This window comes from Belonocnema kinseyi, chromosome 3 (genome assembly GCF_010883055.1).
Source record: "Belonocnema kinseyi isolate 2016_QV_RU_SX_M_011 chromosome 3, B_treatae_v1, whole genome shotgun sequence".
Lineage (NCBI taxonomy): Eukaryota > Metazoa > Arthropoda > Insecta > Hymenoptera > Cynipidae > Belonocnema > Belonocnema kinseyi.
In genome coordinates, this window is record NC_046659.1 from 87393076 (window position 1) to 87405801 (window position 12726).

Consider the following 12726-nt stretch of genomic DNA (forward strand, 5'->3'; position numbering starts at 1 on the left):
GCCAATTAGCACAAATGGTAAGTTCCGACAGTGCCTACAAGTGTGCCTACTGGCCGCTAAATGGCAATACCGGTTTCATATGTATACACCTGGTATAATAAGAAAACAAATTTAATATCAAATGATTTAACAAAATATATTCCACTAAAAAGTGTTTGAATCTCAACAAATTACTGGAAAGCTACTTTTGTCGTCGATAAACTGCGTTTTGATACTAGGGCGAAACCTTCGACAGGTTCATCGACACCGGTCGTCAAGGGACACAAAAAAACGATAAATCCTACTCATCGAGGAGTTCTACTCACAGCGAACGTTGAGAAAGTATCCGATGCTTGTGAAAATTCCCAGCATGTGTCGCGTGTAACATTTGTACCAGCCAGTTTCGTTGCGACTGATTTTTGTGAAGTTTAACCATCCGTCATCACTCTGTTCTACCGGCGGTGGTCCATTATCTGAAACAAAGTTACAAAGCCAATTTGACAAGGGAGATCAAACTCAATAACAGTGGTTTAAATTCATACAATTTTTACATTAGAATCGATCGATTCTTTTTCTCATAAATTTCGACTTTATAATCATTTTTTCTCGAACTTCTTTTGAAAATTTGAGCTCATTCCTTTTGACGCCGGTAATAATCGTCTAGTTCTTTATCATACTAAGTCGGGTGGCGCAAGCAAATAAAATTTGTTGTTCTCTCACTCTCATAACTTTTTTTAAGTATATGTAAAAAAATTGTGTAATTTTTTGTAAATTAAAAAAGTGCTAAACCTGTGGTCCTTTAAACCCTAAACAATGTAATCGCTAAAAATTAAAAGCACACCCTAGAGGATTGACAAATTTGTTATGTTCTTTTTTCATATACCTTAGATATTTTTGGCCAGACATGTATAATGAGAGAAAGAACATGTTTTTTTAAAGTTTAAAATTTATGAAAAGTAATTATTCCAACAATGGTTTCTGTAATAAATTTTTTCACGTAGATTTTTTATATAATGTTTAAATTCAATTAAGCTATGGACTATTGCGGGGGGGGGGGGGGATATTCTATACTACTTTACTCTTTTCAATATTAAAAGTAAACAAATGATCATAAAATATATTCATTTGTTTAAAATATGTAAAATAGATAATATTTTCCCCGAACAAATAAGACATTATTTATCAAGATTTAAATATTTTTTTAAAATTGGTGGGAATTAATTGTACGGAAAAATTAAATTGCAAACTAAAATTGCCAAAATAATTTTTTTGAGTTTCAAGATTTGTTTAATATCAGTATCATTATTTTGATTAGAAAGATCAGACAGATATTTTGCTTCTTTCACAGTTCTTAAGAATGACTTCAGAAATAACGTTTAAATATTTAATAGCTTATTAATCATTTCAAGAAAATTCTTGGTCTGTTTTTGGGCCTTTGAATCACATTTAATTAAAAAATGTGAAAATACCGTCTTTTTCCGAAAAGCGAAAATGTTTTACAAGGTTGCCAGAAAATGAGGCTGGGACTTATTAAAATGTAATATCATCACCTCGTGCAAACTCGACTATCCGCAGAGATAGTAAGTCTCCGTAAATGCGTTCACTGAAAAATAAAAAGTTATGTTCTGCTTCTTTCGTTTCTCCATTAGGAAAGCACTGTAATGATAACAATTTAAAAAATAAACAGTTTCCGTAATAAAAAAATTGTTTGTTTAAAAAATAAATTTTTTATATTTACATTTTTGTTGCATTCACATAGTTTAAAACTGATGCAACAGTATGGAAGAGTCCTTAACTTAAACAAATAAATTTAAGAATAATACCCATACATTTTATTAAAGAGTAAAAAAGTCATGGTCATTCATAATATTTTTTAAATCTCTTTTTAACATAAAAACAGTTTTAAGTAAAATTATTCAAGTCGATGTAACAATTATAAAGAATTCTTGGTTCGAGAAGAATTGAATCACTTCATTGCCTTCTTTTCTAAAATCCTACTAAAATAGTTGCGTACTATTCGCAACGGTATTTAACCTTTCTTTATTAAAGGTTGTTTAAAGGTTTAAAAACAACAATTAAACCAAAGAGTCCAAAGCCAATAAGGCGTAAGCCTCACTTTTTTTCAAAATGGATTTTTTTGTACGCCGCGTAAAATTTCAGATATGTGGGTAATGCCCTTTTAATTCTTGACCTTTTAATAGTCTTTAAATGTCACTCACATATTTTTAATTTTTCAAGGGCCTTTTTAATCATTCAAGACAGAAAATATCTAAGATATATAATAAAGCACATTATAAATTGTCACAAATTTATGAGGATAGATTTCTCGCACATTTAGGGGTGGTGGTCTGAATAAAATTAAGGTGAAAATTTTTCAGTAATGATTACCATCATTTCATTGTCATACTTATAACTTTAACGCAATTTATTTATCATATTTGTTTAATAATTTAAAATTTTAGCCTTTGACAGTATTGGAATGCAGGTTGAACAATTTTTTTTTAATTTATGAAAAATTGCACAATTTTCTTTGCATCAAATGCAAGTGAAATAATATTTTTTGTCCGACCCCCTTAAAAACGCGCCATTGAATGTACAGGAAGCAGTTGTAATGTGGCTGCTTCCAGCCCATGTGACGTTCGCACATGCGCTCTCCACCACCGAATCGACATGAAGCTTTACGCCCTCTACATGAAACTTTACGCCCACTACATAAAACTTTACGTCTGCTGAATGAAAGTTTACGCCCTATACAGACAATTATATTTATCATTAACGAAATTAGATCGCTATACCGCGCAGTTTTCCTTCTGCTAAGTACGCTATTTCTTCATTTTACTCATAATTTAAAATTGTTAACAACACCAAACTCCTTTATCTGCATCACATACTTGTTTTCAAGGAGGGTAGGACAAAAAGTATAGTGTGTATCAAGGACTTACGGCTATTGTGCCTCGGGTGGCAAATTCACACTCGTCCAAATAGCGTTCTTTGCGCCCTTGATACACAATGTACTAATAACATAATCAAAATATTTCTCTAAGAATTTTTTGATATTGCAAAAAATTTATTATTATTTAAGTATGTAAAATTTAAGTATCGTGCGCCACATAGCTACTCGTGCATTAGAAAATAATCTTCAAATACAGTAATTTGTGTCAAAAATATTGTACTTTAAAAAAAAATGTGCAACTATTGCTTAAGATGCATCCAAAAGACTTTAAAATATATAGATAAGACAACAAATTCATAAGTTTACTGCTTGAGGGTCTTGTAGCGCCGGGCAGAAACTCTTATATTTTGGGTCAGATTTCCGTCCGTCCATCTGTCCGTCATAATTTTTCGGAAGAGGAAGACTGAGTGGAAATGAGGTTAGGTCACATAGGCAAATAAGGAAATAAAACTAGGGTAAGTGTCTGTATTGAGGGTAAATAGAAGTGTTAGCTGATTAATCAAGGCGAGGGCGAAGTAGAGGAAGAATTTGGCGGGGGGGGGGGGCAAAGGCTGAAGTGAAGGCAAGTAGGGAAATATGGGGCGAGTGAGTTGGATATATGGGAGAATAATTTCTTCTCCGACCATCACTCAAGACATACACACACCGAAGCATGGATTTAAGAAGTCCGGATTTACGAGGTTCCCAGAATTTATGTCCTCGGCAGTTTCAAGATAAGGTGATCCGCGGGAACCGAGATAGATGCAGTGATTAAATCCTTAAATCCAAGTTACAGTGTAGATTAAATTACTATGTCTTAATTTGTTTTAGAATACTTAAATTTCTTTAATTGCAAATGCACCACGTTGCTTAAAAATAAGGTTGCTACGCCACATTAGGCGCAGATCCACTATTTTCCAGAATCAATAAGTCGATGACTTCAATTTCGGAAGGTCCTGCATTTAAATTTAAGATTTTTATAGTCGCCTCTTGAGTACAGCTGCCGATTTTAACGATAGAAAATATTCACCTAGCATTCGAAGGCAAGGCAAAGCGTAAAACAGTGAATGAATGCGTGCGTGTGCTAGTGGCGCTCCTGTATATAACCGCTTGGAATAGCGAGGAAACTTTTATGTTTCGAAGCATAACGGGGATATTCCTCTAAAGTGAGGTTGGTATTCCTGCCAAAGCTCGCTCGATTGTGTTAACAGTGTCTGCAGCAAGTTCTGCAAAATGGCCTCCTCTTCTATATGAAATAAGCTAACGCCGTGACTTGGCCAAAAAGCGCGACATTTCCGCCCGACTCTACAAAGTGCAGGCAATTTGGCTGTGAAACAAATGAACAGTATCGAAATTGAATTTCAAAGAATGGAAAGAAACAAACGGAAGAATTAAGCACACATTTTTCACTTTTATTTTCGGGGATTTAGATTTAAATTGCATGCCTTCCTTTAGTTTTAACCTCTTGTTTATGCATCAAAAAGTTTACAGTCCATAAGGTACAAAAAGAAGATATATCGATTTTTTAAGCCAACTATAATATATATAAGAATATGAAATTATATATAATAATGTTAATTAAAAATTCTACTTTTTCACAAACAATAGAGGAATCATAGCGGAATAATCTCTTTTCAATAAAGCTAATATAGATACCATATTAAATTCAGTATCAAATGCGAAAAGGGTTAAATTCTATCAAAATAGTTAATTTACAATCAGGAAGGAATAATCTTCAAACAAATAGTGGGACTTTTAACAAAACATTTAAAACGGTCAAATTTTCGGTAAGAAAAGATTAAGCTTAAGCTAGATCCAGCTAAATTTTCAATCCAACTGGTGCAAAAAAATTATCCATATACCATTAAAAATTAATTTTCAATGCATAAGGACGAATTTACAACAAAACAATTTAGTTTTCAACCAGAAATAATGATTTAAACAAAATAATTAATTTTTCAGCAAGATACATGTATTTTCTAATTAAAAATAGTTGAATTTTCCACTAAAAAGATCAGTTTACAACTAAAAATAGAGTGATTAAATTTTCAAACAAAGAAAAAATAATGTTTTACTAAAAAGTTAAATTTTCAACACAATGGTTTAGGTTTCTATTACAATAGTTAAATTTTTAATCAAAAAGATTACTTTTAACCAATAACATCTACTTTCTATAAAAAAGATGGAATTTCAACTAAACATTTGTATTTTTGATTAAAAAATATTAAATTTTTACCAACAGAGACAATTCTTCTATAAAACAGTTAAAAAATTTCAATCTGAAAGTATGGAATTTCAAGAAGAAAATTAATACTCAACCAAAAAAGATTAATTTTTAACGAAACCATTGCACTTCTGGGGAAAAGGAATGTATTTTCAACCAAAGGGATTTATTGTCAACAATAAAAAAAGTATTTTGAACCCAATATATGAATTTTAAATCGAATAGGTGAATTCTTAACTATAAAATATAAAATTTTAATTAAAATATTAATTTTCAGCAAAAAATGGAGTTGTTATATTTACGTTTAAAAAACCTCATTCTTGACCAAAAAATTAAATTTTTAATCAAAATAGTTAAATTTTCAACCAAAGAGTTGAATTTCAAACTGATATTATGAATCTTCAACCGAAAAGTGAATTTTGAACCAAGTGTTCAAGGAGCTGAATTTTCAAGGAAACAGGACGAATTCATAAGGAAAAACCGTTTATATTTCAGCCAACAGAATTATGTATCTTAAATCTGAAGCAGCTGATGTCAACACAAAAGATTTTAATTTTAATAAAAATCAGTTGAATTCAACCAAAAATATGAATTTTTAAATAAATATTTGAACACTTAATCAAAAAGATTAATTTTTATTCAGACAGTCACATTTTTAACCAAAAAAAGAACATATTTTAAACAAAATAGTTTAGCTCTCAACCGAAAAAATTAATTTGAAACAAAACAGTTTGAAGTTTGATTCAAACAAGGGTACCGACGAAAAAATTGAAATTTGAATAATTGCATGGCAAGTAGTTTATTTATTCCCAGATTCGAGACGTTGCATAGAAAGTACGTGCTTCAAGGTATATTAAAGTATTTTAATCGTGACCAATATTATGGAACGGAATTGATCGGAGGATTTACTCGATTTTATTCGATTGAGTCTATGAATAGGGATTAAGCTGATTGCCAAGAGCATCTCTGTCGATTGCATCGGGGGAATCCAGATGTCAAGGGAGGAGGGTGAAAATAATTGAATATTTAATAGGATAAAACGTGTCTGCTTCGACTCTCGGTTGACACAATCCTATTCCCAGTATTTTTTAATTGAACGGGAAGGATTGTGATCTTTTTATTATACGGCTAGTATTTTATTAATTTTTCGCAGATTAATCGTCATTGCGAAGAAGTCGATTAAGTGGAGGAAAAGAAGATTATGAATCGCCAAATGAAAAAATAATTTGTTCACTCTATTATCAGTGCAGGCTTATTTTAAGAATTTTTAATGAATCATAAAATCCTTGCAAATCTCGGTTTCTAGACGATCCTAAGTCGAAATAATTATTAGTTATTAAAAAATCCATGATCCTATCTGAAAATTTTTTGAATGAAATTCTCGAACAAATCCTACTCGCTCTTTTGAATACCTGATTGCTTGCATTTATTTCTTAAGAAAAATTAAATAAAAAATATCCTTTAATGATAAGGGTAACAAATCATTTCTCAACTTTTTGAAAAATTTTTTAAAAATGACGACAGGATTCTATTTATAACCTTTCACCATATTATGCGGTCATATTTATTTACCTAATTATAAAGATTAAGAATTTTCTGTGCCAAACATTTTGCAAATAAATTTCCATGTAAATCATTTTATTTTTACACAGGTTTATAGGTCTATAGGATAATTTTGAATGGTTTAATTTTTATTTCAAAAGATTAATTTCAAGCATTAAAGAATCAAAATATGCCGAAAGAGAATCTGGAAGGTTTTGAGATTTATTTTTTATTTTTGCAGGATTAAAAAAAAAGAAATGCTTAAATTATTTCATAAGATATTTTGATCTTTTAGGAGTTTTAAAGAATGTTTCAAACAATTTATAATTTGGAAAGATTTCAAATGCTTTTAAACAAAATGTAGGTTTTGAAAGATTTTTAAATAAAATGTTAAAGCTTATTAAGGATTTTGAAAGGTTTTAAGATTATAAAAATTAATTATCAGAAAATATTCATTAAAATTTTTAATTTCAAAGATATTTAGTAGTTTTGAAAGAATAAAAAACTAAGATTAATCTTAAAAAGAAAATTTTTCAATATGTAGATTTTTTAAGATTTTGAAAAATGAATTTTAAGAGTATAATTTAAAAAAATGTTGAAACATTAAAAAAGATTTTCAAAATTGTCAAAAATGAATCTGGCAGATTGTAAAACAATTTCAGAAGACAAGAAGAGATTGTAAAATCCTTCAATAAAAAGTTTACAATTTTTTTTTATTTAATCTTCAACGGTTTGGTTTAAAATTTAAATCTTTATGTAAAGAGGGGAAATGTTGGGAGGGAAAGCAGAGAAAGAGATGGGAAATTACGTGAGGGCAAGTAAGCGTAGTGAGAGGAAATTAGGTAGTGAAAGTAGGGGAAGTGACTGTGAGTAAAAGAACGTAGAAGCAATGATTGGAAGAGTGTGAAGAGAATTTAGAAGGGGGAAGTAGGGGAAGTTATGGAAAATGAGGGGTTTAGAGGTAGGGGAAATGAGGAAAAATGAGGGTTACGGCAGTACGGGGAAAACATTGGGAAATTAGGGAAAATGAGAAGAGGAGAAGTAGGCAAAGCAAAGAGAAATTAGGAAAGGAAAGTAGGGAGTGTAGAGGAAATGCGTGTTAGTGAAGGAAAGTAGGAAAAATAATTGGAAATGTGTGATAGTACTGAGAAGAATTTAGGAAAGGACTACTATCGGCGAGAAAACAATGGAAAAAAATTGTAAATTCATAAGTATGAGGAAAACTGTTGTGAACCAGTTACAGTTGAGAAATTTAAAAAATAATAAAAATTGTTGCTTAAAAGTACAAAAATGTGCAACTATATTATCTTCAGTTCTAATACAGATATTAAAGCGATTCAAATTGCAAACTGTAATGCATAGGATTTGTATTTATTTTCAATCACCCGTAAGAACGTGCTAGTCTTATTTTTTGTGAAAATCGCGATATTCTTAGACATTTTTTTGTTGGACAACAAGTGACAGAAAGCAGGGGGGGGGGGGTCCGTTTTTTTACTGCCGACCGCTGGTCCCTTTCTTTGACCCGTGGCCAGGTGCCATCCAAGCATTCAGAACTAGGGGCCGAAGAATAGCACCAGCGGTCGGCAGTAAAAAAAAGGGCCCCCTGCTTTCCGTCACTGGTTTTCCAACAAAAAAAATGTCTAAAAATATCGCGATTTTCACAAAAAAGAAGACTAACACATCCTTCCGGGCGATTGAAAATAAATACAGAGCCTATCAATTACATTTTGCAGTTTGAATCGCTTTAATATCTGTATTAGAACTGAAGATAATATAGTTGCACATTTTTGTACTTTTAAGCAACACTTTTTATTATTTTTAAAATTTTTCAACTGCAACTGGTTCACAACAGTTTTCCTCATACTCGTGATATAGTACTATAGTTTTCTCGCCGATGGTAGGAGGGTAGTGCGGTTTAGTAAGGCATGGGAAGTGATGGGTTGAAAAGCGACGCAGGGGAAAGAGAATTTCAGTTTAGGTACTAATGGGAGGAAGAAAAAGAGGATGAGCAAGTTAGAAAAGGGATAGAATTGGGTAGGGGAAATGGGAGGTGAGGGCGAAAGTAGGGGAAGTATGGGCGGTAAATTAGTAGAAGGAAAGTAGGGAGGGGTAGGTTTAGACAACTTAATCTCTTTTTTCTAGGATGCGCGGCGCATACTTTGACTAATTTATTTTTATTGAGGGTGTAATTTAGTATTCACCGGCCAAAAATATTGTCATTTTTTTTTAAATTAGATTTCAAAACCTATTTTTATTTTTCAACAATCTTATATCATGCTGATGTGTATAACCTTAACTTTCTGTGTATGCAAAAAATAGATTTAAATGCAATGATTGTTGTTTCAAATAAAAAATGTACAAGCTTTAACAATCTTGGATTAAGTTATACGTGTGGTCGGAAATTAAAACTTGTATTCACAAATATTTAGATTTTAAACAGTATTTATAGTTTTTAACAATCTTTGGTAATGTGAGCCTTTTGCATCGAAAATTAGCATTTTCCAACAAAATTAATTAAACTGAAACAGTATTTACAATCTTTGAACAATTTTGAAGTATTTTAGTATTTTTCAGCAAAAATTTATCATAAATTTGAACAACTTATGATTTTGAAGGCGTTTTAAACTAGAAATCGGTATTTTCAGAAGAAAAATCATTAAATTTTAAAGAAAATTAAAAGTGTAGGTACACTTGTAGGTTCACTTAGCTTCAAATGTAAAAATTGTGATTTTATTGTTATTATTCCTTGATTCAGAAAAATGTTTAAATCAAGCATTTTTTGACCCTGTATCAAATTAAAAATTTGTTTGATTCAAACAAAAATTTTTCTGAGTTTGATAGTATAGTTTATTAACAAATAATTTTCAGAATTACATTTAAAAAGTAATTATAACTTAGAAACTATAATTAGAAACAAGAAAAAAGCTTTATTTTGAAATTCTACAACTAATTCTGAAAAAATATGTGTTTTTGAACATTAGAATTGAAGCCCTCTTTTTAAAAATAACGCCATAAATTTGAAAAAGGTAGTCAGGTGCATGTTACCGGATGAAATTTACTCATAATTAAACGAGTTTATTTTGATACGGAGTAAAGTGAAAATGATTAGCACTTTTTCATTTCGATCCATCATTATATATTTATTCTGAAATTAATATATTAATGTTCATACATTTATCAAAAATATTGTCGTTGCTCTTCTTTTAAATTATTTTGAATTGAAGATACTAAAAAATACAAAACATTAGTATTAATATTAATTTTATATTTTAATTTAAAAAGTATGAGAGGTAGAAAACATAATAAACGCGTAGCGAGTGTTTCTTTTTTTATATGATAAAAACGCATAATATAAGAGCACCTGCACTCATGATTCATGAGCCACAAACTCAATAAACCAATTACTGCATATAACTCTATTAAGTTGCTCATTATTGTTGGATTATATTTAATAATTAATAGATCAAATGGACTGCTAACTCAACCAACCACAATAATAAACGTGATGCTCACTTTCAAGGGTTATTCAAACAAAATAGTTGATGATTAACAACCAATTCAAAAAGAACTCATGCATTTAATTTTCTCTAATTAGTACTTTAAGGTAAATTATAGAAAGCAAGGAATAAATATATTAGTAAGAAACACTCTTTTCGTGATTCTTTCAACTCCAATTCATCCGACCGTCTTTATGCTAAACACGTACACCATAAAATGATAAGCAGAATCCCGTGAAGTAATAAATCAGCCAACGATATCAAATGGGTAAAAAGAAATTAATGGATTGTAAAATGGAAAGACGAATTTTCAACAAGACATTTCAATTTCTGGCGAAATAATATGATTTTTTAACCCAGTAGTTAAATTTTCAACACAACAATACAATTTTCATCGAAATAGTTAAAAAAAAATAAATTACTGGATTTTCAATCGACATTTTCCACCAAATAATTTATTTTTTAAGAGGCAGTTAAATAATAATAATATATAATTATTATTAATAATTTTTAACCAAATATTCGTATTTACAAGAAAATTTTTAATCTACAAAGATTAAATTTCAACCAAAGAATCCAATTTTTATTTAAAAATAATAAACTTTAAATGAAAATCAATTGCATTTGCAACTAAATAGTTCATTTCTAATTACATAATAATTTTAAACAAAATAATTGAATTTTCAACAAAATAGTTTAATTTTTAAACAAATGGTTAAATTTTCGACCCACAAAGATGATTTTTCAACCAAAAAAGTTACATTTTATACTTCAAGCAAAGAGATTAATTTGATGAAAAATGATCAATTTTCCAGCCGAAAGATGAATTTTTAACCAATAAACATTTTCAGTCAAGAAAAAAAAAATGAATTCAAATATTGATCTTCCAAGCCAAAGAACGAATTTTCTGAGAAACAGTTTAAGTATTAACCCGAAATTATAAATTTACAAAAAAGAAAATTCCAAGAAACAGTTGAATTGTTAAACAAAAAAGGTGAAGACATTAAAACAAGTAGATTAGTTTTGTAACAAAATATACGAAGATTTAACTAAAAAGAGCAATTTTCAAACAAAAATTAGAAACATTATTTTCATTTTACAAATTAAATTAAAACACCCCGAAAAAAAAAATTTTTCAACAAAATAGATTACTCGGACTGTCACGATTAGGGTCACTTATTTTTTAAAGAAAAAAATTAATTCTGAACAAAATACATACATTTTAACCAAATAGTAGAATTTTTAAACAAATGAATTAATTTTAAATTAGAAAATACAAACTTAAAATAATTTCCATCAAATTTTAACCAAATAGTTGAATTTTCAATCAAAGAGATTAATTTTCACCTAATTAATTCAACGAATAACGTAATAGTAGTTATTTCAATTAAAGCATATAAGTATTTAAAATAAAAAACAGTTGACTTGAATAAAAAAAGACAAGTTTTTAACAAAATAGTTTATTCATCAAGCAAAGAAAATAATTTTCTACAAAATCTTTTATATTTGTATCCAAAAAGATTACACTTCTACTAAAACAAATGGATTTTTAAACCAAAAAGACCGATTTTCAAACCAAAAAAAGTTCAGAATTAGCCAAGATACAGTTCAGTTAAACTTTCAACCAAAAAAGAAATGTTTAAGTAAAAATATAATTTTCAGGAAAAAGATATCGTGAAAAAAGTAGATATTTGAATTTTATTATCTTAGATGTTTATTTAAAGTGACTCTTACAGAAAATCCTTGACTATTGTAAGATTTATTTCACAACCTCTGTCTTTCACTGAGCAATGACATTCCCTGACTTTTCCCTGATTTCCAGGATTTCCCTGATTTACAGTCAGCTTGTAAAATTTTTTGTCAACGCTATCAGCATTAAATCAGTTATTTTAAATCTTTCTTACTCTCAGTACCGATAATCTAAAGACTTTCTTCATAATTTCAGTAAAAATCTGACTTCTTGCCTTCCTTCAAAAATAAAAAAGCTCTGAGATCGGCGAATTTTTATAGAAATTTGGTTAACTTTGTGAATAACGAAAGGTTGGATTATTTTACTTTCAGTATTCCTTATTTTAATGGAAATTGAGAAATGAGTGAAATAATTTTCCTTACCACGTTGCCAAATTGGAGCACTTGCTGGATTACTGTCTACTTCACATTTTAGACTGACAGACATTCGCTCCACGATTGGTATACCGAATCCAGGTAATCTCGTAATGGCGAAGGATGGAGTATCTGAAATTAAAAAAAAAGTGTGTCTTACTTTATAATTGAATGGCTGGTGTCTAAAACAGAATAACCCTCAAAATTTTCGAAATGCACTTTTTCACTTTTTTAAATTCTCTGACAAAATCCTCGTCTATAGTACTTGAAAGTTATCCAAAATTTTTTTTTAAAAATAATAAATCATCAAAACTAGCTATTGTGGTAACTTATGGAAGCTCTGGATTTTTTTATACTATTCCGAGGTTGTAACAGTAAAAAGTGCATCTGGTTGCCATGTGGCTGTTTTAGACTGTAAATTATTGGTACTTGGACGTACACAAGGATAT

At 29.6% G+C, this 12726-nt stretch overlaps 1 protein-coding gene across 1 annotated transcript in view; it reads right to left on the minus strand.

Annotated features, from left to right (window-relative positions):
* LOC117169914 (MAM domain-containing glycosylphosphatidylinositol anchor protein 1) overlaps positions 1-12726 on the minus strand; it is a 388199-nt gene that overhangs the window by 103782 nt on the left and 271691 nt on the right. The window contains exons 6-7 of the mRNA XM_033356424.1: positions 12287-12409; positions 306-452 (exon numbers count right to left, since the gene is read on the minus strand). Of these exons, the coding sequence (XP_033212315.1) occupies positions 306-452; positions 12287-12409 (270 nt within the window). The remainder of the gene's footprint in view (positions 1-305; positions 453-12286; positions 12410-12726) is intronic.